At 51.2% G+C, this 27,371-nt stretch overlaps 1 protein-coding gene across 2 annotated transcripts in view; it reads left to right on the top strand.

Moving 5' to 3' along the window:
- The first annotated feature begins 4,893 nt into the window (after positions 1–4,893).
- RASGRF1 (Ras protein specific guanine nucleotide releasing factor 1) overlaps positions 4,894–27,371 on the top strand; it is a 128,950-nt gene continuing 106,472 nt past the window's right edge. For both annotated transcript variants that reach the window (XM_010379646.2, XM_010379645.2), the window contains exon 1: positions 4,894–5,443. In XM_010379646.2, the coding sequence (XP_010377948.2) occupies positions 5,168–5,443 (276 nt within the window). In that variant the 5' untranslated portion in view covers positions 4,894–5,167. The remainder of the gene's footprint in view (positions 5,444–27,371) is intronic.

Raw genomic sequence — 27,371 nt, 5'->3', positions numbered from 1 at the left:
AGACTTAGCAGGATTTCGAACTGGGCAATGTCCCTGTCATTAGCTAGCCATTTCTAAATACAGAGATCAAACCCACCAAAATATTCATTATTTCTCTTTCTTGATTCCTTATCTACAGAGACCTCAGTCCACAGGGCTGGGAGGTGGGAAATCCAGTAAGACAGTTCTGGGATGAGACCTGGACGAGCAGTCAGAACACCTCATCCCAGCTCCTCCCTGTAAGACTCTGTGCATGTTGTTTCCACTATCTGGGCCTCGGTTTTTCCATCTGTGAAATGGGGTTATTAACCCTTATGCAAACCCTTCTTGGGAGAATGGAACGAAGCATGGCAAAGCCCAGGTGCACCTACAGTGCTCCTGTAGAAATCCTCTCCACCTTTGAGGGAGGGTTGGCCTTAAGCCTAGTGGACAGCACACATGACAGCTAGGTGTGCCCACTTCCACCACCTATGGCAGGGAATGCCTACCCTCTTCTTGGTATTCCCCACCCCCACCCAAGCTGGGTCCAGCCTGGTAAACGGTGTCTTCTTAGCCAGCTACCTTAAGCACCTTCCAGGGGCTCTGAACTCTGACTAGCATTGAGGCAAACGACCACAGAGGGGCCAATCAGGAGCTCTTCTTCGGTTTCCGCCTGTGGAGACTGGAGATAAATTAATATGCACACAGCTCAGATGGGAGTCATCAAAGTGCCAGGGCTGATGCCACCGCCCTCTTTCTCACACAGAGGTTTTAAGCCAAGCCCAGCCCTCCAACGTGGACTGGCCCACCAGGAATTCCTGTAACTCCAAGACCAGCAAAAGGAGGTGGCTCAGACTCCCCAATGCCAGCAAGGGGAAGGAGGGAGTTGAGAGAAGATTTTCTTGGCCCAGGCTTTAGACCAGTGTTTCTCAACCCCAGCTGTGCATTGGAATCACCTGGGGAGGTTTTAAAAGCACAGATGCCCAGGGCCCACCCTCAAAGGTTCTGACTTAATTGGCCTGGGGTGCAGCCTGAGCACAGAGATTTTTAAAACCTCTCCAGGTGGTTCCAAAGTGCACCAGGACTGAGATCCACTGAAGTGGGTTAATTTTTTTTTTTTTTTTTTTGAGACAGAGTCTTGCTCTGTCACCCAGGCTGGAGTGTAGTGGTGCGATCTCAGCTCACTGCAACCCCTGCCTTCCAGGTTCAAGCAATTCTCCTGCCTCAGCCTCCTGAGTACCTGGGACTACAGGTGCGTGCCACCACGCCTGACTAATTTTTTTGTATTTTAGTAGAGGCAGGGTTTTACCGTGTTGCCCAGGCTGGTCTCGAATTCCTGAGCTCAGGCAATCCGCCTGCCACCTCTGATAGGAATCTTTCCCCCAGATCCAGGGGAAGATGGTTCTCTTCCTGCTACACTAAGGGTCAGGCAGAGAAGGCATGCCTGGGCATCCCTTACAAGACAGGGACTGTATTTTGTTTATCACTGTATCCCCAGTGGCCCACCCATTCCTGGCACAGATGAAGGGCTAAATGAACACTAGTGGAATGAAATGTGTGTGAATGAGTGAATGATTGAATGAATGAATCCCATCACCTCCCACCTCTCAAGTGCCCTAGATCTTTCAAAGTGTGGTCTGCAAACCAGCAGCTTTTCATTATCAGGGAACTTGTTAGAAATGCAGATTATCAGGTCCTGTCCCAGATCCACTGAAAGAGAATCTGCATTTTCACAGGATCCCCAGGTGATTCATGTGCACATGACCATATCATTAGTTCTCCCGTATATGAGTGGTTCTCCACCTTCACTGCACATTACAATTAACCATGAAAGTGTAGCTAGCCCACCCATGATCTCTGGGAAGTGCTTGTTAAGTGCTCCCAGGTGATTCTGATGTGCAGCCCAGGTTCAGAACCTATGTTCCTAAGTCCCTCTGCCACAGCAGCCTCTGTGCCGGCTCAGCCTTGGCTCCAGCCTACCTGGGAGACCCTCTCTTGACCATCCTACACCCTCTTGGGATAAAAGCCAACCTCCCTGCAACCCAGGGACCACCCACTTAGCTCTATAAAGACCTCTGGGACAGACTGCCCATTCAAATCCAACCTCCGCTACCTCCTAGCTGAGCAGCCCTGAGCAAGTCATTCAACTCTCCCATGCATCAGTTTCCCCTGTCTGCACAATGGAGCTCACTGGGGAAAAAAATAAACCTACTACATTGGGTTGCATGAAGATTCAATGGCTTAATTGATCTAAAGCACTTAGAACAGTGCCCCTTCCCTGAATTTTTCTTGGCTTCTGTAACAGACTTCCGAATGAGTTTAGATAAAAGCCAGATTAAGACCCTCAATCCTGCAAACTCTGCTTCCATGAAGAGAGCAAATGAGAAGAAAGATGCTCACAGTGCAGGGAAAATTAAGACTGAATGAAAAGGCTTAGCCATCTAGTCTATTTGCATTATTTGTGAAGAAAAATCAGCACCACTGAGTCCTTGGGGTCCCTAGGACTGGAGCGATGGCACTAAAGGGAGGACTAAGGTTAACAAGGCCAGTCCCTCCCCCAAAATGCTCCCACTCCAGGAACACAGGCCTGCCTCATTGTGCTCAGGAAAGGGGCAGCTCCGTTCCTCCACAGCAGAGCTTCTCCCTGGATTCTTCCATGACCTACACAGGGCTGCCTGGTTTCTAAGCCCTTCCCTAGGGCTCCAAACTAGGGTGTGTGTGTGTGTGTGTGTGTGTGTGTGTGGTGTGCTGCATGTGTTGTGTGGGGTGTGGTGTGTGTGTGCAGCCCAGGTTTGGTGTGTGGGGTGTGTGTGTTTGGTGTGTGTGGTGTGGTATGTGTGGTGTGGATGGTGTGTGGTATGTGTGGTATGTGGTCTGGTGTGTGGTGTATGTGTGGGTGTGTGTGGGTGTGGTGCGTGTAGTGTGTGTGATGTGTGTGTGGTGTGTGTGGTATGTGTGTGGTGTGTGTGTGGTGTGGGGAGTGTGGGGGGTGGAGTGTGTAGTCTGTGTGGTGTTCATATGGTGTGTGTGATGTGTGGGGTGTGTGTGTTGTGGTGTGTGGTGTGTGGGGGGTGTGAGGGTTGTGGGGGAGTGTGAGGGATGTGTGTGGTGTGTGGTGTGTGTGTGGTGCGTGCAGTGTGTGGCATGTGTGTGATGTGTGTGGTATGTGTGGTGTGTGCGTGGTGTATGTGTATGTGTGGTGTGTGGTGTGGGGAGTGTGGGGGGTGGTGTGTGTAGTGTGTGTGGTGTTTGTATGGTGTGTGTGATGTGTGGGGTGTGTGTGTGGTGGGGGGTGTGGGGGAGTGTGAAGGATGTGTGTGTGGTGTATGGTGTATGTGGTGTGTGGCATGTGTGTGGCATGTGTGGTGTGATGTGTGGCATGTGTGTGGTGTGTGGTGTGTGTGGTGTGTGGCATGTGTGTGGTTTGTGTGTGTGGTGTGTGCGGGGTTGGGGGTGGGGAGTGGTGTGTGTGTGTGGTGTGTGTGGTGTGTGGATGTGTGGTGTGTGTGTGGTGGGGGTGTGGGGGTTGTGGGGAGTGGTGTGTGTGTAGGCTGTGTGGTGTGTGTGTGGTGTGTGGGCGTGTGATGTGTGTGTGGTGTGTCAGTGTGTGGTGTGTGGTGTGTGTGTGGTGTTTGTGTATGCGGTGTGTGTGACGTGTGTGAGTGTGCGTGCGTGTATGGTGTGTGTGGTGTGTGGGTGTGTAGTGTATGGTGTGTGTGGTGTTTGTGGTCTGTGCGGTGTGTGTGGTGTGTGTATGGTGTGTGTGTGTGCTGTGTGGTGTGTATGTGTGCGTGTGTGGTGTGTGTGTATGGTGTGTGCTGTGTGTGAATGGTGTGTGTGTGTGTGTGTGTGTCGGGGAGGGGCGTCCGCAGTTTCCTTGCGGAAAGATGGTGTCTTGCCTTCGGAGGGCTGCGCGGGCACCCATCCCCGCTGCAAAGCGCCCGGGCCAGGCGCGGCTTGCTTTGGGTCGGGGCGAGCCCGCTGCCCTCTGCGGCAGACGGCGATGCGCGCTCCCCGCTCCAGCTCCCAGCTCGCCCCGCAGCCCGCGCGCTCTCCCGGTGCAGCATGCGGGCGCTGTGACGTTCTCGGATAAATGCCGTGTAACTGTGTAGGCGAATGAGAGCTAAAAATAAGAACGGAAAATCTATCATTAAGGTATCATTGCGCCAGCGCAGCTATTTGAAGGCTCCCATGGTCCCCGGCGCCTGCGTTTGAAGCCCGCCTTCAGGCTTTGGTGGGTATTTGCAGAAAACTCCCAGCAGCGGCTCGCCAACCAGACCTCAGGGTGCAGGGCGGGTGGCGCCAGTAATTATGGCAACTCTCAAAATAAAATAATACAAAATAAAGTAGCCAACGTTCACCAACCACCACCCCATCTCACCCCCTGTACTGTCCTCAGGTAGCTGGGGAAGCCGCCGGGAGTGCGGCCGGATGCTGGAATTCAGTGTGACCCGGCTGACTATGCAAAGACTAGGACTGGACGCTTTTGCAGCTCTATTTCGCCACCCACCTTCCTCCTTCCACCTTGTATTAGAAATAAACTAAGGGGTGGGGGAGCCTTTGGAGGAGAAAATGACAACTGACACTTAACCCCAGGTCTACAGTGCGCCGCGGTGGGGCGCAAAGACGCAAACTCCCTGGTTGACTAGCCTCCGGGGTCCCACTGGGTTAAACGAAAATTGATCTGATTTGCTTTTTAACATCCGAAGGAGAGAAGGGGAGATGAGGGGAGGAAGGACAGGGTTTGTATGTGTGCGTGTGCGCGTGTGTGTCTGGAGAGGGGGAGGACGCGCCAAGGTGCAGCCTGCGCGCGGCTCTGCGCCTCGGCGGGGCTGCGTGCGTGTGTCTCTGTCCGCGCTGCTGAAACCGGCTCTTCGAGGGATCGGCGTCACATGACTCCGCCTGCCCCTCGCCAGCGCGCAGATCGCCAGTCCCTCAGTTTGCCCGGCGCCGGAGGAGGGTCGGGCGGGATCTTCTGGGCACTGGGGCTCTGCGGAGCGGAGAAGAGGTTCCAGCGGGGAATAGTATATCTGGATTCAAGAAGCCGCGGCTCGGCGCCAGATCCTGGAGTGTAGATATTTGGGGGGAGGGGAGAGCGAGGGAGCGAGCGAGCGAGCTCCAGAGAGAGGCAGCCCGCAGCGCGCACGGACGAGGAGCTACTGCGCGGAGAAGATGTAAGCGCGTGGGGTCTCGCTGGCCTCTGAGCACCATGCAGAAGGGGATCCGGCTAAACGATGGCCACGTCGCGTCCCTGGGACTGCTGGCGCGCAAGGACGGCACGCGCAAAGGCTACCTGAGTAAGCGGAGTTCAGACAACACAAAATGGCAAACCAAGTGGTTCGCGCTGCTGCAGAACCTGCTCTTCTACTTCGAGAGCGACTCGAGCTCGCGGCCCTCGGGGCTTTACCTGCTGGAGGGCTGCGTCTGCGACCGCGCGCCCTCCCCCAAGCCGGCGCTGTCGGCCAAGGAGCCTCTGGAGAAACAGGTGAGGCGAGCGTCGCGTCCTGACCTCCCCGCGTCCCGGCCGCGGCCCTGGGGGCTCAGGGCCTTCGGCTGGCTGATGGCGCTCGAACTTTGGTCCCCCTACTCTTGGCACCCTAGGCGCTCTCTGCACCCTCAGCGAGAGGGGAGGCTTGCTCCCAGCCGGGCGAGTGACTGCCGCGGGGAGAGGGGGCAGGGACTGAGGGCGGGGAGTAGACGTGGGCTGCGGCTGCCCTTCGCCGGAGAGCCCCGTGGGAGGCAGGTACAGAGGGGCCGGCACCTGGAGATGCAGAGGAAGATGAGGTCCTAAGGACCAGACAGAGACGCTGAATCTGGACACACGTCCAGCCAAAAATGGTGCTCCCAACCCCCACTCCCACCACCCAGCCCTAGTAGCCCCGATCGTCTGCTTCACACCGGGAACGTGTAATTCCCCGCGCTTAGGCATGGGAAGGGCAAGACAGAAGTGTCCGAGCGCTGCCAGCCCTTGCCTCGCCGCAGCTGAGGGCGAAGAGCAGCCTGCGCTAGCTCCGCGGAGTTGGGCGGGGGTTGCGGGGCTACTCGGGTCAATTCGGTACCATCGAACGGTGGTGGGCTACCAGCTGGCGGCCGCTGGAGCAACAAGCCCAAAGATTCCCAAGGACAGCTCTGATGCGCCGGCTCTAGGGCCAGGGCTGCTGCGGAGGCAGCGGGACAAGTGGGAGCTTCTCTCCTCCCCCCCGCCCCCTGTGCCGCCGCCGCCGCAGTCGCGGCTATAGCGCTGCGCTCCGGTTTCCTGAGCTGCAAGGCTAAAGAGCCAGGCCTGGATCTGACAGGGAGCCCGGGCCGGGTAGGGGTGAGCCTCTGGCCTGAAGGGAGGAGGGGCACCTGCAGAGAGAGCCACATTTAAGCTTGGTGCGCTTTCCAAAAGCATCTGGTTCAGCCCCTTGCCTCTAGGAAGATAAAGCAGATGATAGTGGATCCTAAAATGCCGCTGCCGGCAGGAACCTGACATCCATAGGGCCCAACGACTGGTGATTGCCTAGATGGGGACATTGAGGCCCAGAGAGAGAAATTTCATTTGCTCAACGTCATGCAAGTAGTTGAGGCCGTCCCAATGTTCTGAAAAGACAACTGAGATCTCAAAAACCACTGCTGCACGAAGACGCAGACTGGTGGTGATTGAATTGAATTGGTTGAAATAAAAGCATCGCTTGAAGTCTTCCTCCCAATCGTCAGGACAGAGATCTGAGCTCAGTCTCTCTAGCACATCTCTTCCTTCCCTGCCCTCAGCCAATGAGTGTTAGGAGATGGTTTCTGAGGACTGGAAAGTGTGGACAGGAATTTTTGAGGGTGGGTCCCTGGGGATGACAAGCCCTGTGGTGAGCAGGGACTCCCAGATGGAAAGAAGAGCAAAGGGCAGGCTGCTCCTTAAGCTTAAAGCTCACATGGAGCCTGGGGAACTCATGTGGAAGAGCCAGACCCAGGCCAGGCTAGAGAATTTGCTCGCAGCCCTTCAGAACTTGTCCCTCTCCAGCCAGTGTCCACCAATACCTACTGGGGGACTGCAGGCCAAGCCCCAGCCCCAGCCAGAACCCCCCTCCATCCCTCAACCCACTACGCTAGACCCCAGAGCTGAGCTCCTGGGTAGGCAGGACGGGATGGGTGGGGGAAGTCAAGTTGATATGGGCTCATATTATCTGTTCTCAGCCCCCTGGACCTGAAGACAGACAGGCCTGAGACTGAATCTCAGTTCTACGACTTCCTGGCTGTGTAACTTCAGTTAACTTGCTGAACTTCTCTGAGTTTCTATTTTGTAATCTACAAAATGAAGATAATAACAACCACCTTTCTGGGGTTTTGAGAGCCCTACATTAAATAATGTATTTGAAAGTATGCTCCCAATACGTTTTAGTTAGATCTAGACGAATCATAGTTGAATCTGAATTATACCCACCTGGACAGAGCTATTTAGGTCACCAGATGTTAAAGTTGAACAGGACCTCAGAGATACAGCCTTCCCATTTTACAGACCAAGAAACTGAGAGGCAAAGAAAGGGAGTTACCCAACAACGGAGTAAATCAGTGGCAGAATCAGACCTAGAATTCATCCAGTGTCTAAGAATTCCTGGAAATGAGACCCCACATTGATTTCAAATCATGCAACTCTTGGCCCAGGTATTGAATTATCCTAGCAGTAGATCATGGGAGGAACATCAGTGCAAAACTAATTGATGAGATGCACTCATGTTCAGAGCCGTTTCCCCGGAACACTACTAGTCAGAGATCCTCAGGTGTGTTCACAAGAACGGCCCTCCTGACACAAGAGAACAGAACATGGTTAAAAGTAGCCAATGATGGTTTGGCACAAATTTTTGTTAGAGACTCATACTTTAATCACATATGTTTATATAGGTTCCACTTGCCTCTAGACCAACTTTGGCTCCTGTGGAAAACTAGATCCTGCTCCTTCGGGCTACACATGTGTACAGAAATTCATCACTGTTTCTTTTCTCAATCTTGGAGTAAAATTGATGGTGCCAGCAGCTACTCCATGTTTCTCTTTGACTGGGTGCCCCATGGCATAAGCCACAGAGCCTAGCATGATAGGCCTAACTCCAGGCCATTCTGTGACCAGGTCTGAGCTATGAGAAGCTTTGGCTCAGTCTGCTGGGCATGTACAGAATGCCTGAGTTGAGAGGCCTCTATGAAGCCATCTGTTTAACTAGACTAGCTGCTATCTAATGAAGAATTGGTTTCAGCAGGAAGCCATTTTACCAACGTCCAAGCAGACAGCTTCCTCTCTGAAGGGTCAAGGATGGTTTTTGAAGGAATAGAAACCAACTCTTAGCTGGGAACCCCTAAGTGGCTGGGACAGAGTCAGGGACCGTGCACATAGTAGATGCACAGGAAATGCACACTGAGCTGGACTTGTTAGCCTATCATATGTTAATTCCATATTTTATGTCCTCAGCCTAGAAGCTGATTGTCACAGGCTGTGAGCCCCTGCGGAAGACAGACATAGATAAGGGTGAGCTTCTCACCCTGTGAAGATGCTCTAATAGCAGGATATGCAAGGTGCTCTGGGAGCCCTGGCACTGAGCCTCAGGCCCATCCTAACATTGTGCAGTCTCGTCTGACTGTATCCAGACCAGTTTGACTGCCTCTGGTGCAGCCCCAGTGTCCAGGAGCTCTATCCTGGGATCTTAAGGCCTCATGAAGCCAGACTGGCACATCCATGCCCCCCATTCCATCTGGCAGCTGCAAGCCACCTCCCTGGCCTGGACCCTTTGCTCAGTCCTGCTCCCAGCCCTGTAGCCCACACACTGAAAGCCCAGGTGCTGTTGACTTAGAGCTTGGGTTCAGCTTCCCTAGAAGTTGGCCCTTGTTGTTCCATACCCTTCTTTGGCATGGAGTCCCCCGATCCTGGCTTTTCCCACTCTCATTCCAAACTCCCTGAAATAGAATGTCCAGCCCCAGCTTCTCAGTAGGGTGCCCAGCCAAACCACCTCCAGCACTCCTTTCACCCTTCCCAACCAGGAAGGGTCAAAATGTGGGCACCAGGCTCTTCCTGATTCTCTTAGGACAGAAGAGACTCAGACAAATCCTTGCAGCCAGAACCTCAGAACCTGATGTTGGTGGAGGTCCCAGAAGCAGCTCTTAGTACCTATTATGTACCCACTTTGTGCCCTTCCCCAGAGACAAGACAAAGCCCCACTCCTGGTCCTCATGCACAGTACATATTACTGGTTGGCCTGACAGATTCAGATCAACAACAGCCCTGAGGTTGATGGGTACACATTTTACAGATGAGGAAACAATTTCATCTGTGGCCACCCAGCAAGGCAATGGCAGAAATGAGACACGTTCTCTGGCTTTCTCACTCTGTAGCTATTCTGTTGTCACCACAAAGCACACCCTCCTTGAAATTATAGCACATTCAACCTCTCAGCCACTCAGAAAAATGAAAAGCTGAATGTAGAAAAATAAGGTTGCTCTAAAAGCAGCAGCCCTTAGACACAGAACCCTGGGATGCTCCGAAAGCATCAGTGGCTCCCATTGCCTTTAGAAAAATATTCAAACTCCTGACCATGACCTGGAGTACCCAGTGAGATCCACCCTTTGCTGGCCCCTCTAACCCAGAACCACCCATCCCACTCCCTTCCTCATCCTGATCAGGCCACCACTTTTCAGAGCTGCATATGCCTCCCCTTTCCTATCTCAAGGCTGTGGCAGAAGCCGTTCCCTATGCCCTTAGAATGAACAGCTGCTTCTTCTCCTGCAGGTCTTAGCCTAAACGTCGCCTCCATCATCGCATGCATTTACAGCACTGGACTCTTCATTCATACAGTTGATCACAGTCTGTGATTACTTCATGTATTTGGCCAGTTGCAAACCATCCTTCTCCCCACTAGAACATAAGCACCAGGAGCGCAGGAGGCAGGCAGAGGCAGGAGACTAATCAGGGGCTGCTGAAACCCAGAGTCCAGGTGAGAGAGGTGGAAGCCCCGAGAGGATGAAGGAACGGGGTCTTTACGATTAAAAAGAAAAAAATCTTTACCGAGAGAGACTCAGGTGGAAAATTAGCAAGACCTGCCATCCCATTGGTTGTTAACAGAAAAGAAGACAGGCTCAAACCTGATGTCCATGGTTCTGCCTGAGGCCACCAGGCAGATGCATGTCACCTGTAGAGGGGGGAGAACTGAAGACAAGCAGGTTTATGGGCAATGGAAGATGATGAGTGGCAGTGATCTCATCACATGTAATCTCAGGGAGGTCACATTTGAGAAGCCCAAGGGCAGAAAAGAGCTTTAGTGTCCCCCACTCTCCGATATGGTAAGGACACTTATTACAGAAACCAGTGGAGCCCCATAAGGAGGACAGTGGGTGGTGTGTGCTGAGGGGGGTGGAACGAACAAAAGGGCATGTGCAGAGACTCAGCAGTGGCAGCCCTGTTGTCCAGAGCCCAGGGAATGAAGTGATGTGGCTGCCAGGTGCACCGCAGGGGATGTGCAGGCTGGCTCAGGATAGTGCCAGCTGGGCAGAGCCTCATGAGGTCACTTTGGGGTATGGCTGCACTCAACGCTTTCACAGCCTGGCCTGGCTGGTCAGCTTTTTCTTGCACTTCTTCAAGGGCAACTAGCCAGCAGTGGGAAGTTGAATTTGGTGGCTTGTCCACACTAGGATTTTAGTTTTCAACACTGCCAGGCAGGTGCCATCACTCCTTCGTAGGATTTGCCAAAGCTGCACAGAAGAAGTAGGGTTTGAACCTTCTCTCCCATTGGGTCACTGTGGACAAATCCTCAACTTCCCTTCATCGATGGCTTTCTGCCTCATTCTGAGGAGCCCTGGGGGCCACACTCCCACATCAATCAGAGCAGTCCCATTTTTAACTGTTTTGTGTATTAGGTTTCCACATGAGATTTTATCTTTCCCCATGCTTTAAAAAGCTTGCCCTTCACCATGAGTTATTACTAAATGCCCTTCAACTCTGCCATGCTATGAATGCAGATTTAAATGTACATAATTTTGTAGCAGGATGTTTCAAAACGCCAGATCGAAAATACTGAATGATAATAAATACCATTTATTGAGCATCTGCTGTGTGCCAGGCACCAGAGTGCATGTTTTACATATAGCTCTTCCCTTAATTATTCCAACAGCCCTGTGAGGTTCTCACTATTTGCCCATTTTCTAGATGACAAAACTGAGGCTCAGAGATGTTAAGTAAGTTGTTCAAAGTTACAGAGCAAGTACATGCAGAATCTGGCCCATGAACCCAGAAGGTCTTCCTGATTCTAAAACCTGAGCTCTTCATCCACAAACAGCATAAAGACTGGCTGGGAACTGTTATTCCTTGCTGTCTATTACCAAAATACATGGAGAAAGAAAGAGAATTAACAGCAGGTGAAAATATGTCACAGTCGCGCCAGTGATTTTTGTGAAGGCGGCTTTTGTTTCTGCTTGGGTGGGAACTTTGCAACTCTGAATCCCCTGAGCATTGATGGGAAGCGCACCAAGGCAGGCATCCACGCCCCACAATCCGGTTTCCCTGGAATCTGTGGGTGCGTGGAGCCAGTGCCCGTGTGCATGCAGCCAAGAACAGAACTCAGCCCCCTGATGTTTATGCAGGAGCACTAGTGACGCGTGGACTTGAGAGAGGTCCAGAACACTGCCAACGCCCAAACACTTCCGTGAGGGCGACTGTCGTGCAGGGAGCAGCTGGGAGGTGTGGGCACCCCCACTCTCTGTCCCCGACTCAGAGAGGAGAATACAGCCCCTCACACACACAGCCTTCATTTCCAGCCTCCAGCCTCCTTCACTGAGGAGTGATTTTGCCCCTGATAGTGAGGCAGCATTGAGAATTTCCAGCCATTGAGACCCAGCGTTAGATCCTGGCTCTAAATCTCGGCTCTGCCACCTCCTAGCTTGGGAAGGCTTTTAAGTTCTCTGAGTCTCAGTTTCTCCATCTCTGTGTTAAACTACATGCTGTTTGGAAAGCCCTAGCACAGAACAGTAGGTGTTATCAGTAAATTGTAGCAGCTGGGGCTTCGGCTTCCACCTTTATGACAAGACTGTTCCTCACTATAGCAGTGACCTGGGTCCCTGGGGTCTCTCGCAGGCTGGAAGCAAGTCAACACTGAGCCCTGACCCTGCATATGAAAATAGGATGGAAATCTTAGCTCAAAGAACCTGCGAGTTCCTGAAAAGGTCTGAGCAAGCAAGCCCCTACCAAAGGACAGGTGATTGCTGTGGGAGCTTCCTTCATCCCTGTGGACAAACTATCACCAAGCTCTGTTAGTTTTTCCTCCTGGGTATATCTCTCAGAGCTGTGCCGTCTGTCTCTCTCTTCCTCCACCACTCTGGTCCAGATTGGCATCACCTCTCACTTGGACTCATCTTATGCAATGGCCGCCTGACTGGTGTGTTGGTCAGGGTAGGTTGGGTTGTGCTGTAATAACAACCAACCCCCAGATCTCCATCAGCACAACTAAGACTCATCTCTTGCTTGTGCTTTACATCCCAGGCAGCTGGCAGGAGGCCACTGCTCATGATGATCACTCAGGGACCTGGGCTGGTAGAGGCTTGGTCCTGATGCCAGCCTCCATGGTCCCCTCCACTGAGGAGAGGGAGTGTGACAGATCTGTCATTGGCTTTTCCCAGAAGGGATCCACTCTGAGCACAGTTCTCTAGACAGGGTGAGCCACCTGGCTTCATTTCAGAAGAGGTGCAGAAGTGCAGACCTACTGTGTGCCTGGACACAGAGCGCCAGAGAGGATATGGTGCTAATGGTATCCACTGTCCCCACACATGTGCTGTGCCCCCTCCCCCAGTCCACTGGCCTCTCTGCAGCCAGAACTACCTTTCTAAAATGCAAATCTGATCATCAGGAACACACACAGTAGCTGAAGAGAGGTTTTATGGTGGTTTCATGAGGACACGGATAGTGTGTGGTGTGAGTGTAAGCTCGGAGCTTACGGGGGCAGGATCCTTGCCTGGCCTCCCCTCCTTTCATTAAGCTCAGTGACTCTGTCATTCTTGACCAAGCGTCACAGAAGCATTTTGGCCACCAGGCTTCCCTGGAATTAACAAGGGAGAGGATTTTAAAGGTTAAAGTGTCCTCCTGAGATGTTAATACTCCATTGACAGCCTTCACTCAACAGAGATTTACCAGTACCTCCAAGGAGCCAGGCCTATGCCTTCCTGGCGCTGGGAGGATGGGACAAACAGCAGGGACCCTCCCTGGAGGGGCTTGCCATCCAGTGAGGGGACAATCTGTGAACAGACAGTGACAATGCAGTGTGATCCTTGCTGGCACACCAGAGAGCCAAGGAGGGGTGGGAGCTATGGGAGTCCAGTGAGGGCACTTCCCCCAGCCCCAGGTGTGGGGGGGGTGATTAGGGACATATAGGCTGCAGGGGACACCAAAGCTGCCCTAAAAGCCTGTGTGCTTTGTCACAAAGCTCAGGTCTTCCCAGGCCCAGTGTGGAGCCAGTGCAGGGCTCTGAGTGAGAAAGGGGCGGCTCCGATCTGTGTGTTAGGAAGATACTGCAGAGTGAGAATGAACAGGAGAAAACCCATCTGGAGGCAGGAAGCCAGTTCAGAGGGGGCTGCAGAACTGAGCAGTAGCAAAGGCCTGAATTTGGGAAGTACTGTGAGCAAAAAAGATCTCCCCTCCACTCCCATCCCAGCCTGTGACTCAGCCACTGAAGCCTGTGCTTAGTGGTGGGCCACTAAAACCATCCAGAGCTCAAGAACCTGAGACTCTGCAGCCCCATGCCCTCTGCCCCATGCCCTCTGGGGCTTCCCACCTACTGGGTTTGGGGCGGCAGTGGGAATGTCAAATTCTCATCCCATGAAAACTTCAAGTGTTGTCTCCACACCTTCCAAGCCAGCCACCCACTCAGATAAAGCACCTTTTCAGATTACAGAGTCTTTTTCATGATTAACATTTCATTTAACCACCATAGTAACCCTGCAGTTACTGTGGTTCTACATAAGAGAGGCACATCCTCATTTGACAGAGGAGGCTTGAATAGACAGAGTTCATTCTCTCCACAAATACCTGTTGAGTGTCTATTTTGTGCCAGGCACTGAGCTCTCACTGCTAAATGTCGGAATCTTCACCAGGCCTCCCGGTTCTAGGTCGATAAGGTCAGTGGACATGAGGCCAGTTGTTAAATGAGGTAATTTATACCCTAAAGACTAGATTTTACTAATCCATCAAGGCTAATGCAATTTCTTTCCCCTGAAACATGAGATAATTATTTTCCAAAAGATATTTCCTAGTGGAGCTTTCTTTTTTCGAACTGGAAAATCCAACTCAGATCTTAAAATAAAGCCCTTTCAAAATCAGTTTTAGAAGAATGAATGAATTTTTGGTAACCTTAGCTGGTGTTCCAAAACTCCATATAGAAATTTAGAGAAACCTGATCAAGATGAACTTTTCTTACTAGACTATATGAGTGAAATATAATCAACTTTATTTAGATGCCTCTTGGGCTTTTAGCCAAACTCAAGAAATTAATGAAATCATTTGGAAGAACCTGTTCACATGTAGTGTTCTCAGCCTGCCCAGTTTCCCTGTGCCCTAAGTCTGCTGCTGCCCTCCCACCCCCTTTCCTCCTCAATGGGCCTTCCTGCCCCCTCACTGCACTAGTAGCCACCCCAGCTCCCTTCACCTCTGGTCCCATCTGCAGGCAGCAAGGAATTGGGGTTAGGGGGAAGGGCTGGTGTTTCAGAAGGAAAGCCAATATTGGGTGGGCATCAGTGAGGAGAAGCAAGTAATTACATCTTAGTTTCCTGGTAGCCTGAGCAAGGAAGGAAACAGGCTGGTTATGAGATAGTCATTGCCACATGGAAAGACAAAGTCCAGTTGCTCAGACAAGAGTACTTGTGTCCCTGGAGCTTGCATACGGGGGACCAGGAGGGAAACGATGATGACCTTAAGGGTAGAGGCACTGCCAGTATAGGGCTTGCCCCCATGAGCAGCATCTGCTGGCTCTTAGGGGTGGCTGAGCATGCTCAGTGAAGACCACACTACAGGAGGCTTAAATGGTGGGGTCCCAGGGAGGAGTGTCCTGGTGTCCAGATAAGACAGTGTGCAGCTTGGAGAAGCCTGGGGAATGGATGGGCAATTTGAGCCTCTTAAATAGCCATTGCCTTCTTTTTTTATTTTAAATTTTAGGATTGGTAATGCATTTCCATAGCTCAACATTCAAAGAGACAAAAAAAGTATACAGTGACAATGCTCCTTTAATGACTCTGTTCACTTCCCTAGTGGCCATTATACCAGTTTCTTATACATTCTCCCAGAGGGATTATATATACATACACACACACACACACACATATATATGCAAACATCTGTCCATCTATATGCATGTGTGTATAATTATATAAATTAACACAGTCTGCACCATGTTTTTCTATTTTGTGGAGAGGATTCTCTGTGAGTACATTGATCACCATTCTTTTTTATGGCTCTATAGTATTCCATGGTGTGGATATGCTATCATTTTTTTGACCATTCTCTTCTTGAGGGATATTTAGGTAATTTAAAGTCTTTTGCTTATTAAAGTAAATATCCCTGCACATGGGCCATTTCCAACCAAGTTTTTGACAGAAGCTGAAGGGCAGATACATCCATACTGAAGTTCGTACCTTCATTCAGCAACTATGAGAAAGGGGGCTGTTGAAAAGGGGAGGGCAGGCTGGCTAAGGCATCATCACAGATTGAAAGATGTTTGTGCAGGACCAGCCAAGTATAACAGCCACCAGGACCCTGTTTCATCTGTAGCCATGGCGCCCAGGTCCTGAAGCAATTTACATTAAAACAGAGACCCTTCCGCAGGCAGAGACCCTACACTGACATGGGCCCCCAGGCCTTGGGTCAAGCACAGCCTCGTCCAAGGTTGATTCTGAAAGAGGGGGGCTTTCAAGGGCTTCTAAGCCCTGAGGTTGCAGTCACTTCCTGAATCTCCTCCCACCTACTTCCTCTCAACTCCCAGTGAGGCCAGGCAGGGAGGATGAGTGAACATGTAGCATGGCACCCAGGAGGTCAGTCTCTGGCCACAGGCCTCTTCCTGGGCTGGTTTGGGGCCCAGAGTGACTTATGGCTCAGGCCCTAAAGACTGGGAATCTGGACAAAGACCTGAGACAGGCACTGAGAACAGGGACAAAGCAGAGGTTCTGGTGCAGCCACAAGGGCCCAGGAAGACTCAGACTTGAGAACTCAGAGTCAGAGTTTGGGCAGAAAGAAGCCAGTTGGAGCTAGGAAGGAGGTCACGAAGTGGGGTCCTGACCCTGTGTAAAGCCACAGCTCTGGTTAGCTGGCCCTAACCAGAGCAGCAGAGTGGGACCTGGTAAGGAGTGGGATCAGCCAAGATTGGTGGCATCTATCCCCGAGCCCACCCCACCCACCCCTTCTCTCAGAGGAGGCAATAAGCAGAGGCCCAGGCAGTAGGTCTGAACTCCCGAAAGCAGGATGAATTGGAGGGGCAAGGAGATCGGAGGGGACTGTTTGATGGTCCAGGTGGGTAATGATGAACCCCTGAAGCAGGCATGGCAGTGAGGATGGGGGAAGGCACAGATTGCAGAAATACTAGGGAGGAAAAACAGATACAACTGGCAGCCAGTGACACAGCGGGAATAGGAGAGAAGCAGGAACTGAAGATGATGTGCAGGATGCCACAAACGCCGACTCCCTATAACCCACTGATCTTGCATGGCTGTGGCCATTCTGGTTATGAGCCCCTCCCCACCACATCCTCAGGATGGCGGCTGGATCCTACATTGTGTGTATGTGTGCAGGCATATGAATGCTCATGCAATTCTAGTGTTTTCTAGTAATGTGCCACTGCTAGGTTGATTACACCCATCATTTGACCTTGTAAATGAATCCAGTGGTTACAAAACACTATTTCAGCCTTTTCATGAATGAGGAGCTCCCACAATGTTGTCCTAAACAACCCCGTGAGGTGGGTAATATTGTCCCCATTTTGTGAAAGAGGAACCTGTCCACAGAAGTGAAGAGGTGTGTTGAAGACCCCAAGGCTAAATGATAAATAATAAATTTGAACCCAGGTCTGATGACTCCAAACCCTGGCAGACCCCACAACCCCAGGGCCCCAAAGTGGACTCCCTGGAACACTGGTTTTATGGAATATTGATAGCTCTTCCCAAAAAAATGAAAACAAAAATATTCCATGGGGGTTCCAGAAAAGGCTCCTTATGGAAGGACTGCTCTGTGCCCTGTCAGCTCTCCCTGAAGAGGCACAGATGACTTTCATGAAAAACAAGTCCCCCCAGCCCCTTCCAGCCAGCTCCATTGCCCATGCCTGAGGGGTATATTCAACACCACCCACTTTGTGGCTTTTGCTATTAACCAATTAATAAGCTGGGCTCCTGGGCAGTAGTGACAAATGCATTCAGTCACCCATTCAGTCAACCAGGGCTACCCTGTGCCCCGGCCAAGGCATGGTTCCAGGCTCCAGGGAGAGTTCTTGGTCAGGAATCATTTATTTGAAAGGAACAGGAGTCTTTTGCTCAAAGCAGCTTGAGCAAGAGAGGACTATCCTGGAAGAAACACAGCAGTAATTGATGGAACCCAGGGAGAAAATACATGTCTGAGTCTCCATGGCCTGAACACCTCCACCTGGCCTTGCCCCCACCACTTGAGTTCCATCACCTCCTCTTGCCATTTTCTCTGAGACCCTTCTGCTTCCTTCTTGGTTTCTTACTTGCACTTAGAGCTCAGCACATGCAGCTCATCAGCCTGGTCTCTCTGTGCCACTATGCCACATTCCCAGGAGCCCCAGATGGGTGACCCCTGGTACACATCCACTGCTGCTCCAGGCAGTTGCATCCAGGACCATGGGCCTCTGAGAGGGCATGAGGGGCAGGGGAGAAGTCCTGTATTTCTCGTATGACAACAACCACATTGCTCCTCCCTCAGGGATTCCAAGCTCTGGGTGATTATAACCAGCTGAGGGGTTTTCAAAAAGACCAATGCCTGCAACCTCCCCTCCCCTCCCCACCCACCACTCTGTTTTAATGGATCTGAGAAGGGACTTGAGCAACGGTACTTCTTTAAGTTCCCAGACATCGCTAATGTGTAGCCTGGATTGAGACTATGGGCTGTAGCTGGAAAGATAATCAGAACATCATTATGAGTTGAGAATGATGTTCTTGATGGCGCAGGATGGGGTTCTATCTGGGAGCCCCTGGCAGCTCACCCATTAGGAAGAACCACCATGCCTTTCTGAAAGCACGTATACAGTGGCATGCGTGTTGTCATTGATGGCTGCAAAGTGAACCATGTCTGGCTTCTAGTGGAGGCTAAATACCAGTTGAATTAATGAACAAGAAATGATTTGGAGAGTTTGGCGTGGGAAATTTTCACTCTAATACCACGTGTATAGAATTGACCAAGGCAAGTGTTGTTGGGCCTGTTTGTCAGAAAAGAACCAGGGCTCGGAGAGATGAAAAGGCTGCCCAGAGTGCCCAGCTCTAAGTAGCACTGCCAGACCCAGACTCAGCTATGGAGGCTTCCACCTGCTCCTCTGTCTGTAGGGGAACCAAACATCCCAGTTTGCTCAGGACTGTCTTGGTTTTAGTACTGAAAGTGCCATGCCCCCGGGAAACTCCTTAGTGTCAGGCAAACTCAGCACAGTTGGTCACCCTACTGTCAGTGGTTGTCCAATGTTCCATGTTCAGTGCAGGGGCTGCAGGGGCTGCTGGTGAGTTGGGAGAGGCAGGAGGCAAAAGAGAGGCTAAGTAGGTGGGGCTTCAAACCCCCAGCGCCAGCTTCCAGAGGGGAATTAGATCCAGCTCCAGACTGACCTCAGGTAGCAGGGGCCATTTTGCATCTTGGTTGGGCAGGAGAGGCATACTGGGGCCAGGAAGGACATACTGGACAGGAAGGGCATACTTGGGCCAGGTATGAGCTGGAGCTTATGAACCTCCAGGCCAGCTGAGGCCACAGGTGTGGTTCCAGAACATTTCCTCCAGCAAAGACAAGGGCCCGCAAGTGAGTCTAGTTGTGGCACAACCCCAGATGTGATTTCTGGGTACGTCACAGGTATAGTTTGTGGATCAATTCCTTTTTTCCTACTAAGGCCCCAGGCGAAAGTCTAGACTAGCGAATAGTTCTCAACCTTGACTGCCCATTGGAATCAGCCAGGGATGCTATGTAAAACTCCAATGTCCAGCCATGGTTGAGACTCGCAGGTCTAGGGATACTCAGCAACCCAGGTCAAGCCTCAGGAGGTCCAGGCTCCATCCCTGCACCTGAGAAGGCCTTGGAATCATTGTGGATCTGTTACAGTGATTTTGATACCGCCAATATTTCTCGCTTGATCTTAGGACTCCTGGTGGAATTCCAAATCAGGTTATCCATCTCTTACTTCAGGTCTAGGGAAGCTCTAGGTCCATCTTTGATTTTTGTGGAGGCCCCAGGTGGAGCTCTGGGCCCATCTCTGCAGCCCTGCAGGAACCTTAGAAGTGGTTCACCAAGTCTTACCTCTTCTCTGGCAAAATCGGGTGTGGCCCATTGGTGGTTTCTTCCTCTGTTGCATTTCTGGGGAATCCCTGAATGAGGCTGTGGCCTGTTCATACAACTGCGGTTGGACCCCAGTGATGGTTCTGTGAATCCCTGGATGCATTATGAAGCCTGGGGGTGGCTCTGAGTTGGCCCCTGCAGGCTAGTGAGGCTCATGATAAGGGTCTTTCTACACAGCCCATGGCACCTTCCAGGTGTGGTAGTGGACCTGGGCCTCCCGCCCAGGTGAAGCTCCACATAGGATATTGGCCCTGCCCTCACAACCTGGTGAGTGCTCTGGTAGTGCTGAGGCTGTCCTTGCAGTCCTAGGCTAAGCCAGGTTCGGATGTATCTCCGGACTATAAGACTCCCCATCACTGACCCTCACATCAGCTGCCTACCCCACCCTAACCTGGCTCCAGTCTGGTTCAGGGAAGAGCCTCAGCCCAATTTCCCCACAGGTGCCAGCTTCCCTTAGAAGGAGCCATGGGCTTATCAGTTCTCCTTGAAGCATGAGCATGTAAGGAATCACCTAGGATGCTCTTCAAAATAAATCTCTGTCGTACCCCTAGGGATCCTGATTCAGAAGGCCTGCTAGTACTTGGAGATCTACATTTTTAGCAAGCGCCCCAAGGGATGTGGAGTGGACAACTGGGATACTGAAGTAGGATAAATGCATTTTTACATCTGCTTACCTCTGGGGCAGGTGTAGATCCGAGCCTGATCCTGGAAAACTGGTGATACCCAGCAAGACTGAAGACAGTCCTGGCCCCACATGTAATTTTATCTCAAGTGATGGTGGCTTGTCTTAAGCTATGCTTCTCATACCTCAGAGTGCAGCAGGATCACCTGGGGGGCTTGTTTCAAAACAGAGGTCTGGGGTGGAGCCTAAGAACTTACATTCCTAACAAATTCTGAGGTGATTTGGGTGCTGCTGCTGCTCCAGTGACTTTAAGGATTCTCATGGCAATAAGGGTGGTGGGACATTCTTGGAAGAACAAGAACCACAGTACAGGCAGCATTCCCAGCACACATAACTGAGAAGAGGTGGAATCCAGGTGTTCCAGGGCAGCCAGTCTTGTCCCCATGCCACCCCCAACCACCTGCAGCCAGAGCCTGAGACACCACCTCTAGCTTTCCACCCTCAGTGCAACTCAGTGGCACCCCGTGTCTGCTAGTGCCATCCTCCGTGCTCTGCCATCTCTGCTTGGCCTCACACCTCCTGCTCACCTGCCCTTCATGGCTTCTGCTTGTTCATAGTCCTTCTTGTCTCTCACAACCCCAACTCCTAGTGGTCTCCTTACAGCTTCTGATGATACTGCCAACCAACTGCCTCTCCTCCTACTTCCTAAGGCAAACTCCCAGCCTCACTTCCCTGTTGGGGCAGTTTGGAGAGCCCTTGGTCTACCTGGCCCCAGTCCAGTTCCCCACAGGAACCAGCTGCCCTTAGAAAGAGCCATGGGCTTATCAGGCATCATGACTCCCCTGTCCGGGCAGTCTGGTGAAGGGCTGCGGGGGATGCTAGATCTGCTCCAGCAACTCTAGTGGGCCTGTGAAGATTTGTTATTGAAACTTGGATGCAGGTCCGATATCTGAATGTATCCTATATCCTTGATCACATATAGTGAGTCTTGATCACATCCAGGGCCCAGGGAAGGTGGGCATGAGGCTTTCTGTTGCATTGGAGAGTCCTAGGGTGTCCCTGGGACTGACTCCAGAACAATGCTATTGTTCTGCAGAGGAATCCAACTGAGATCCAGGCAAGCCTATGTGGTCACATTGTTGTGTCAGGTGTGACTCAGGTCCTATCCTGTGGTCACACTGAGGATCTCGTGTTGTGACTCTGAGAAGCTCTGGGTAGCTCTGGTTGGTCTCAGCATTATTCTGGGGATGTCCAAGTTGTGATCCTGGCCTCATTACAGCAGCTCCAGTGTTGCCCCCAGTGAGAGTCTGGTTTTCAGTCTGTAGCTTTGGAGGGATCTGTCTCTGGCCTCTGCCCAACCTTATAACTCTGAGGAAGCCCAGGTGGGAGTTCAGCTTTCAAAGGTGACTCGGGTCAGCCTGAGCTCTGAATCGATACCAGCTGAGGTTATGAGACTATCTCAAGAGCTCTGGTGCTATGCAGGGTCGTTGTTTTTCCATGGAAGAAATTGATATTAAGATTATTTATCAAGAACTAACAGAAACCCCCTAACTGCTCCAGACCACCACCCTCGTGAGTTCCTCAGGCAGTTGCTGGCAATATAATGCTCCTTAGTTCTCTGCAGCTATCTCAGAGCTCCAGGGAGCTGGGCTGGCCTGACTGAGGCTTTGGAGCTTGGGCCTTAAATCAAAGCAGGCCACTGGCTCCTCCTTCCTCCCTAAGCTCATTTCCCAATAGCAGATGGTACTGCTCCAGAATCCAGAAAGCCTCTCCCAAAATACACCCAAACCAGCCAGAAAAGATCACAGGGACAGGAGAGTGAGTCTTAGGGCCAGAAGATATGTGTTCAGACTTCTAGGACGGGGGAAGGAGTGGGAGCCCCTGCCCCTGGTACACTCAGTCACAGCCTGGAGAAGAGGAGGGAGCCAAGAAAGGGGAAACTAGGGGGCCCCAATATGGGGTGCCGCTTTGCAGCTGGTACCACCCTGACCAGTTAACTTCACCTGCCATGTGGAAAGAAGCTGGGAAGAGTGGGGAGGGAAGACTTGGAAAGGGGACACAGAGGAGAAAGGCAGGAACAGAGACACAAAGAAAGGAGGAGACAGCTGCAGAGGGCCAGGCGCAGTGGCTCACAACTATGATCCCAGCAATTTGGGAGGTCAAGGCGGATGGATCACTTGAGGGCAGGTGTTCGAGACCGGCCTGGCCAACATGGCGAAACCCCATCTCTACTAAAAATACAAAAAAAAAAAAAAATTAGCCAGGCATGGTGGCACACACCTGTAGTCCCAGCAACTCGGGAGGCTGAGGCAGGAGAATCACTTGAACCCGGAAGGTGGAGGTTGCAGTAAGCAGAGATTGTGCCACTGTACTCCAGCCTGGGCAACAGAGTGAGACTCTACTAAGAAAGAAAGAAGAAAGAAAGAAAGAAAGAAAGAAAGAAAGAAAGAAAGAAAGAAAGAAAGAAGGAAAGAAGGAAAGAAGGAAAGAAGGAAAGAAGGAAAGAAGGAAAGAAGGAAAGAAGGAAAGAAGGAAAGAAGGAAAGAAGGAAAGAAGGAAAGAAGGAAAGGAAAGAAGGAAGGAAGGAAGGAAGGAAGGAAGGAAGGAAGGAAGGAAGGAAAGAAGGAAAGAAAGAAAGAAAGGAAGGAAGGAGGAAGGAAGGAAGGAAGGAAGGAAGGAAGGAAGGAAGGAAGGAAGGGAGGGAAAGAAAGCTTCAGAGAATGCAAAGGAGAGAGACAGAGAGAAATGGAAAGAACAGAGAGGAAAGGAAATGATCCCTTTCCAGGCTCAAAGAGCCAAGAGGTAGGGTTTTCCTAGAACTTTGGTCTATCCATGCCAGAGGCAGCCCTGCTCCTTGTTGAAAGTGCAGTAATGGGAGATAGCCTTGCAGGGGGTCCTGAGACCCACCATGAAAACAAGGCTTCAGGCTCAGACATGTCCAGGCTCAGCCACCATCCATCTCCCTTGCATATTTGCTCCTTGGGAACACAGCATGAGCATCAGCAGCCCAGCCTGAGGGTGCAGCTGCTCTCCCAGGGCTGGAGACCAGCAGAGGATAAGAGGTCTGAGTGTCCCTTGGGGAGGGCTGCCCTGAGCCTTGACATGCTCCTGTGCAGCCACCAGTCATGCACAAGTTGGGCAGTTCAGATCCTCAACAACTTTGTGTCTATTTCCCTGAAGTTGCCCTTAACTTCTAAAATGGAATGGGGCCTAGAAGATCATCATATTTTTACTCCAAGCCCATATCAGCCAAGAAATCACCGGTGCTTTAAAGTGGCACCCAAGCTTGCCAAGGAGAAAGTTATAAAAATATTAATAAAATAAGAAGCATAGTGAACATGCATTGGATGCTTGCTTGCAGGCACCAGAATTATCTCACTTGACTCTCACAACAACCATGCAAGGAAGGGACTCTTCTTATGCCCATTTTGTAGATAAAGAAACTGAGGTGAGAGCCATCCAGTGACTGGCCCCAGGTTACACACCTAGCAAGTAGTACCAACAATAACATTTCCCAGATAACACAATGCCACCTACACCTGTCATTTGTTGTCATCTGAAACATGAAGGAATATGAACCTCCACCTGCTTAGTCCGCCTCCAATTATTAAGGCCACTTCTTTATCTCAAAAGGAAATCAAGTTTCCCAAATAGAGTCTCCCTTTTTAAAAAAAAACCCCAGACAGAAACTAAGGCTGAACTGAAGCATTTGTCTCCCTTTTTCCCCAGTTATATGCTCTGTCCCAGTCAGGGGAGCTGCCCAGATAGGGGCTGAGTGGAGAATGGGCTCCTTGACCCAAACTGGACCACAAAGCTGGACTATTGCAACCCCGAGACTCCCATGTGCTCTCCATCTCCAAAGTCCCAGAAGATCAGTGGGACACACAAGCATATCCCAGACCCAACCTCACACCTGTGGAACCAAATGCGTCCTGAGCAGAATGCTAGCACCTGAGCATTTCCCAGGGAGGAGCAAGGCACCCCGAACATTACTCCCCAGCCCCTGCTGCCACCATCCATGGACCTCGTGGGGACATCCGGGCTTGGGGGCTTCCACTGTCTTCAGGTGTCTGTGTCAGCTCATGGCAGGGAATCTTCCATTTGGGTGAATGGCACATAAGAGCCTCATAAGGGCCAGGGTTTTCTGCAAGTGTCGTAAAGTGTAACGGTGAAAGCTAGGTGGTGGGATATGAGTTTTTACTGTAAAATAATTACAATGTCTGGGAATGTTTAAAATTTTCATAATAAAATGTTGGCAGTGGGTGAGGAAGGTGGACAAAGATCAAGGCCTTTTCAGCCCAGGCACCTCAAGGACCCAATAAGAAGCAATAGGAAGTCCCTTCTTCTGCCCGTTTCCCCCAAATCTTTGCCTTCCCTTACTTAAGAAACACCAGCATTGATAGTCTTTACTTTTCTGATGCCATCACCAAAAAATCTCTTTCTGTCCAACTGCTGCAGCAAGACCTGCTTCCCCTGGAGAAGTCCCTCCATCCTGGCTGGAAAGCAAGATAAAGATGGGAAATTGGTTGGCACAGAGAAAATTCTATCACTTATATTCCTCACTCCCAGGGCTCTGCTTATTTGGGGTGAGCCTACATTGGGACAAAAACAGTGGTTATAGATCCTCACTAACCAAAGACAGCAAACAGGGTCTTGCCATCCCCACATGGGCCTGTGTCACTGAGAGATGCAGCAGTGTGGCTGGGATGTCACAAGTGCCCAGAAAGGTGGCTTACAAAATCATTAACAAGTGCAAGAGGGGTGAGGACCATCATGAGGTCCTGGGTGCCTCATCAGGACATCATCGGAACCCCAAGGTGAAGTATTCATACGTCTGTTCACTCATTCATTCTTCAGCTATTCATCAGCATCCACTCAGTACTAGGCTCTGTGCAGGGTTCTAGAGTTTCCAAATAAGTAGGTACAAGCCCCGGCCCTGAGCAGTCCAAGACCAAAGGGTCAGCCAGGCTGTGAGGCTCCAAGGAAGGAGGGGCCTCATGGAGAAGTCTTGTAGGTGAGGGGAAGGATGGAGTGCAGACACCCCCCATCCCCAGCCTAAGCCTGGCCAGGCCTGAAGTCCAGGAAAACTCTTTTCCGAGACCTGAATCTCTGGCTTGTGTGTTCCCTGGGGCCCAGGGAGGGGTCCTTGCCTGGCCTCTGCTGGGGTTCAGCCTGCCAGGCTGACCCCAGGACACAGTGCCATGCCTAGACCCTCAGACCACACTTAGGCCACACACCTGACCCTGACAGAGAAGAGGGATGGGCCAGAAACATACACAGCCTCTGAAAGCTGCAGGAGAGATTGGGAACAACCCAGGGCCTATCCAGAAGTGCAGGGAAAGACCCAAAACACATCCACACACATCCACGCATGCACACTCTCATTCACATTCTCCAGACAGATATATTCATAGATGGATAGATATAAAAGCATGTGTATGTGTGTGTGTGTGTGTAGATATATATACACACAGATATATATAAATATATATTTTTATGTTTATATATATGTGTCTGTGTGTGTATGTGTATGTGTGTGTGTGTAAATATATATATATGAGCTCAAAAAGACCTTGAGCCCAGCTCATCTAACTCCCCATTTCACAGATGAGGAAGCTAAGAATGACAAGGAGGAAGAGACTTAGTTGCCCCCGAGCCACACTGTCTGAACTGCAGAACTGACACCAGATAAGACCCCCTTTCCAGTGTTCTTTCTGCACCCAGAAAGCCACTTGCCCCCTATTAAGTCTTGTCCATTACAGTGAAGAGAACAAACAGGGTGAACAGAAGGGCCCTGGGCTAAGAGTCAAGCCATTGTCACCCTAGACAGCAATCCCAGAGACACCTCACCCCCACCTCCAAGCCTCAGCCCCCTCTGTGAAGTGGGGTCATGCCACCTACCTCCAGCGTGGTTGGGCTCCCTCAGGAACACAGTGACAATGCCTGCAGGGTGACAGGCACACAGCAGAGCCTCACAAAAACAGTCACTTTCCCTTTTTTTTCCCCACACCACTGGTTGTGTTTTAGGTTTTCCTGCACATAGGTTTGGAGATCTGACATTCTCACTGAGTCCCTTTCAACTCTCTAAGCTCCCATTTTCATAGCATCTTCCAGGAGCCTAGAGCTCATCCTCTCTCTCTAGACGTGGTCTTTGGTCTTTCCCAGTGGATTATACTCTGTCTCTGTGTCTCTGTAGGCTTCTCCCTCTCCCACCCACCCCCCACCCATCCATCTCTATCATATCTGTCTCTGTCTCTATCTCTGTCCCTACCAGTTCCCACATAGAGCAAAGTCTCATTACTTGCTACCCAAAGTCCGGATTTGTGCTGATTCAGAAACTCTGGGTGGAAGCTTACTTTCCCTTAGCAAACAATTTCTACAAGTCAGTCGGGCAATGTGGTTGCATAAAACAGATGTCAGGGGGCAGGTTTACAAGCACAAAGGGAACAAACTGCTCTCAATTCATTCGAGGCACTTATATTCCAGCTCAGGCCTCCTGCAGCAGCAAAAGCACCATTGGGCAAAGGTAGCCCAGGGTTCTGGCTTCAGTGATGCTGTTTCTAGCCTGGTGAACTTGGACAAATGAATGTGTCTTGCCTCAAAACATCCCCAACTAAATGGGAATAACAGACTTAATTTCTAGGGCAGTTGTATCTCTAGTCAGCTGATGTGTGCAAAGAACCTAGTACCATGCCTGAGGTGTGGTAGGGCCTCCAGTTTCCCCTTCTCCTTAAGGTGGAGGCCCTCACAGCTGCCTGAACTGCAGTTCCTCTGGCCAGGAGCCTGAAGTGGCTCTGGACTCTCCCAGAGCTCACCCTGGACCCTGGAGCCTGTCTGTCATGCCTCACGGGGAAGCTTCTGGGTCACACCTGTCCTGAAAGCCATCCCTCCATAAACTGGCCACTACACTTGAACTCCAGGCTCGTCAGTCACTCAGGGTCTAGGCAGTGTCTCTTATCCCAGGAGGACAGCAGATGCAGGATGCTTGTTAGGAGACTGTGGCAGTAGCCCTGGAGAAAGATCGTGGGGCCTAACCTAGGGCAGCAGTGATGGGGTCAGAGCGAGGCCACACAGATGGAGTAGACAGGCAGATGAACTAGCAACTATTGGAGTGACAGGAAGGAAGTGGGGAAAGCCTCTGGGTAGCCTACGGCCAGCTTTCTGAAGCCTCCAGGAGCTCCATGCCTGGTCTGCAGGACAGAGTTGGGCATCATCACCTGTCAGAAGCTCAGGGTCTCTGATGACTGGGTTCAGGCCTGGAGGGTCTTC

Source organism: Rhinopithecus roxellana, chromosome 5, assembly GCF_007565055.1.
Source record: "Rhinopithecus roxellana isolate Shanxi Qingling chromosome 5, ASM756505v1, whole genome shotgun sequence".
In the NCBI taxonomy this organism is placed as follows: domain Eukaryota; kingdom Metazoa; phylum Chordata; class Mammalia; order Primates; family Cercopithecidae; genus Rhinopithecus; species Rhinopithecus roxellana.
This window is presented reverse-complemented; position numbering and strand designations above follow the sequence as displayed.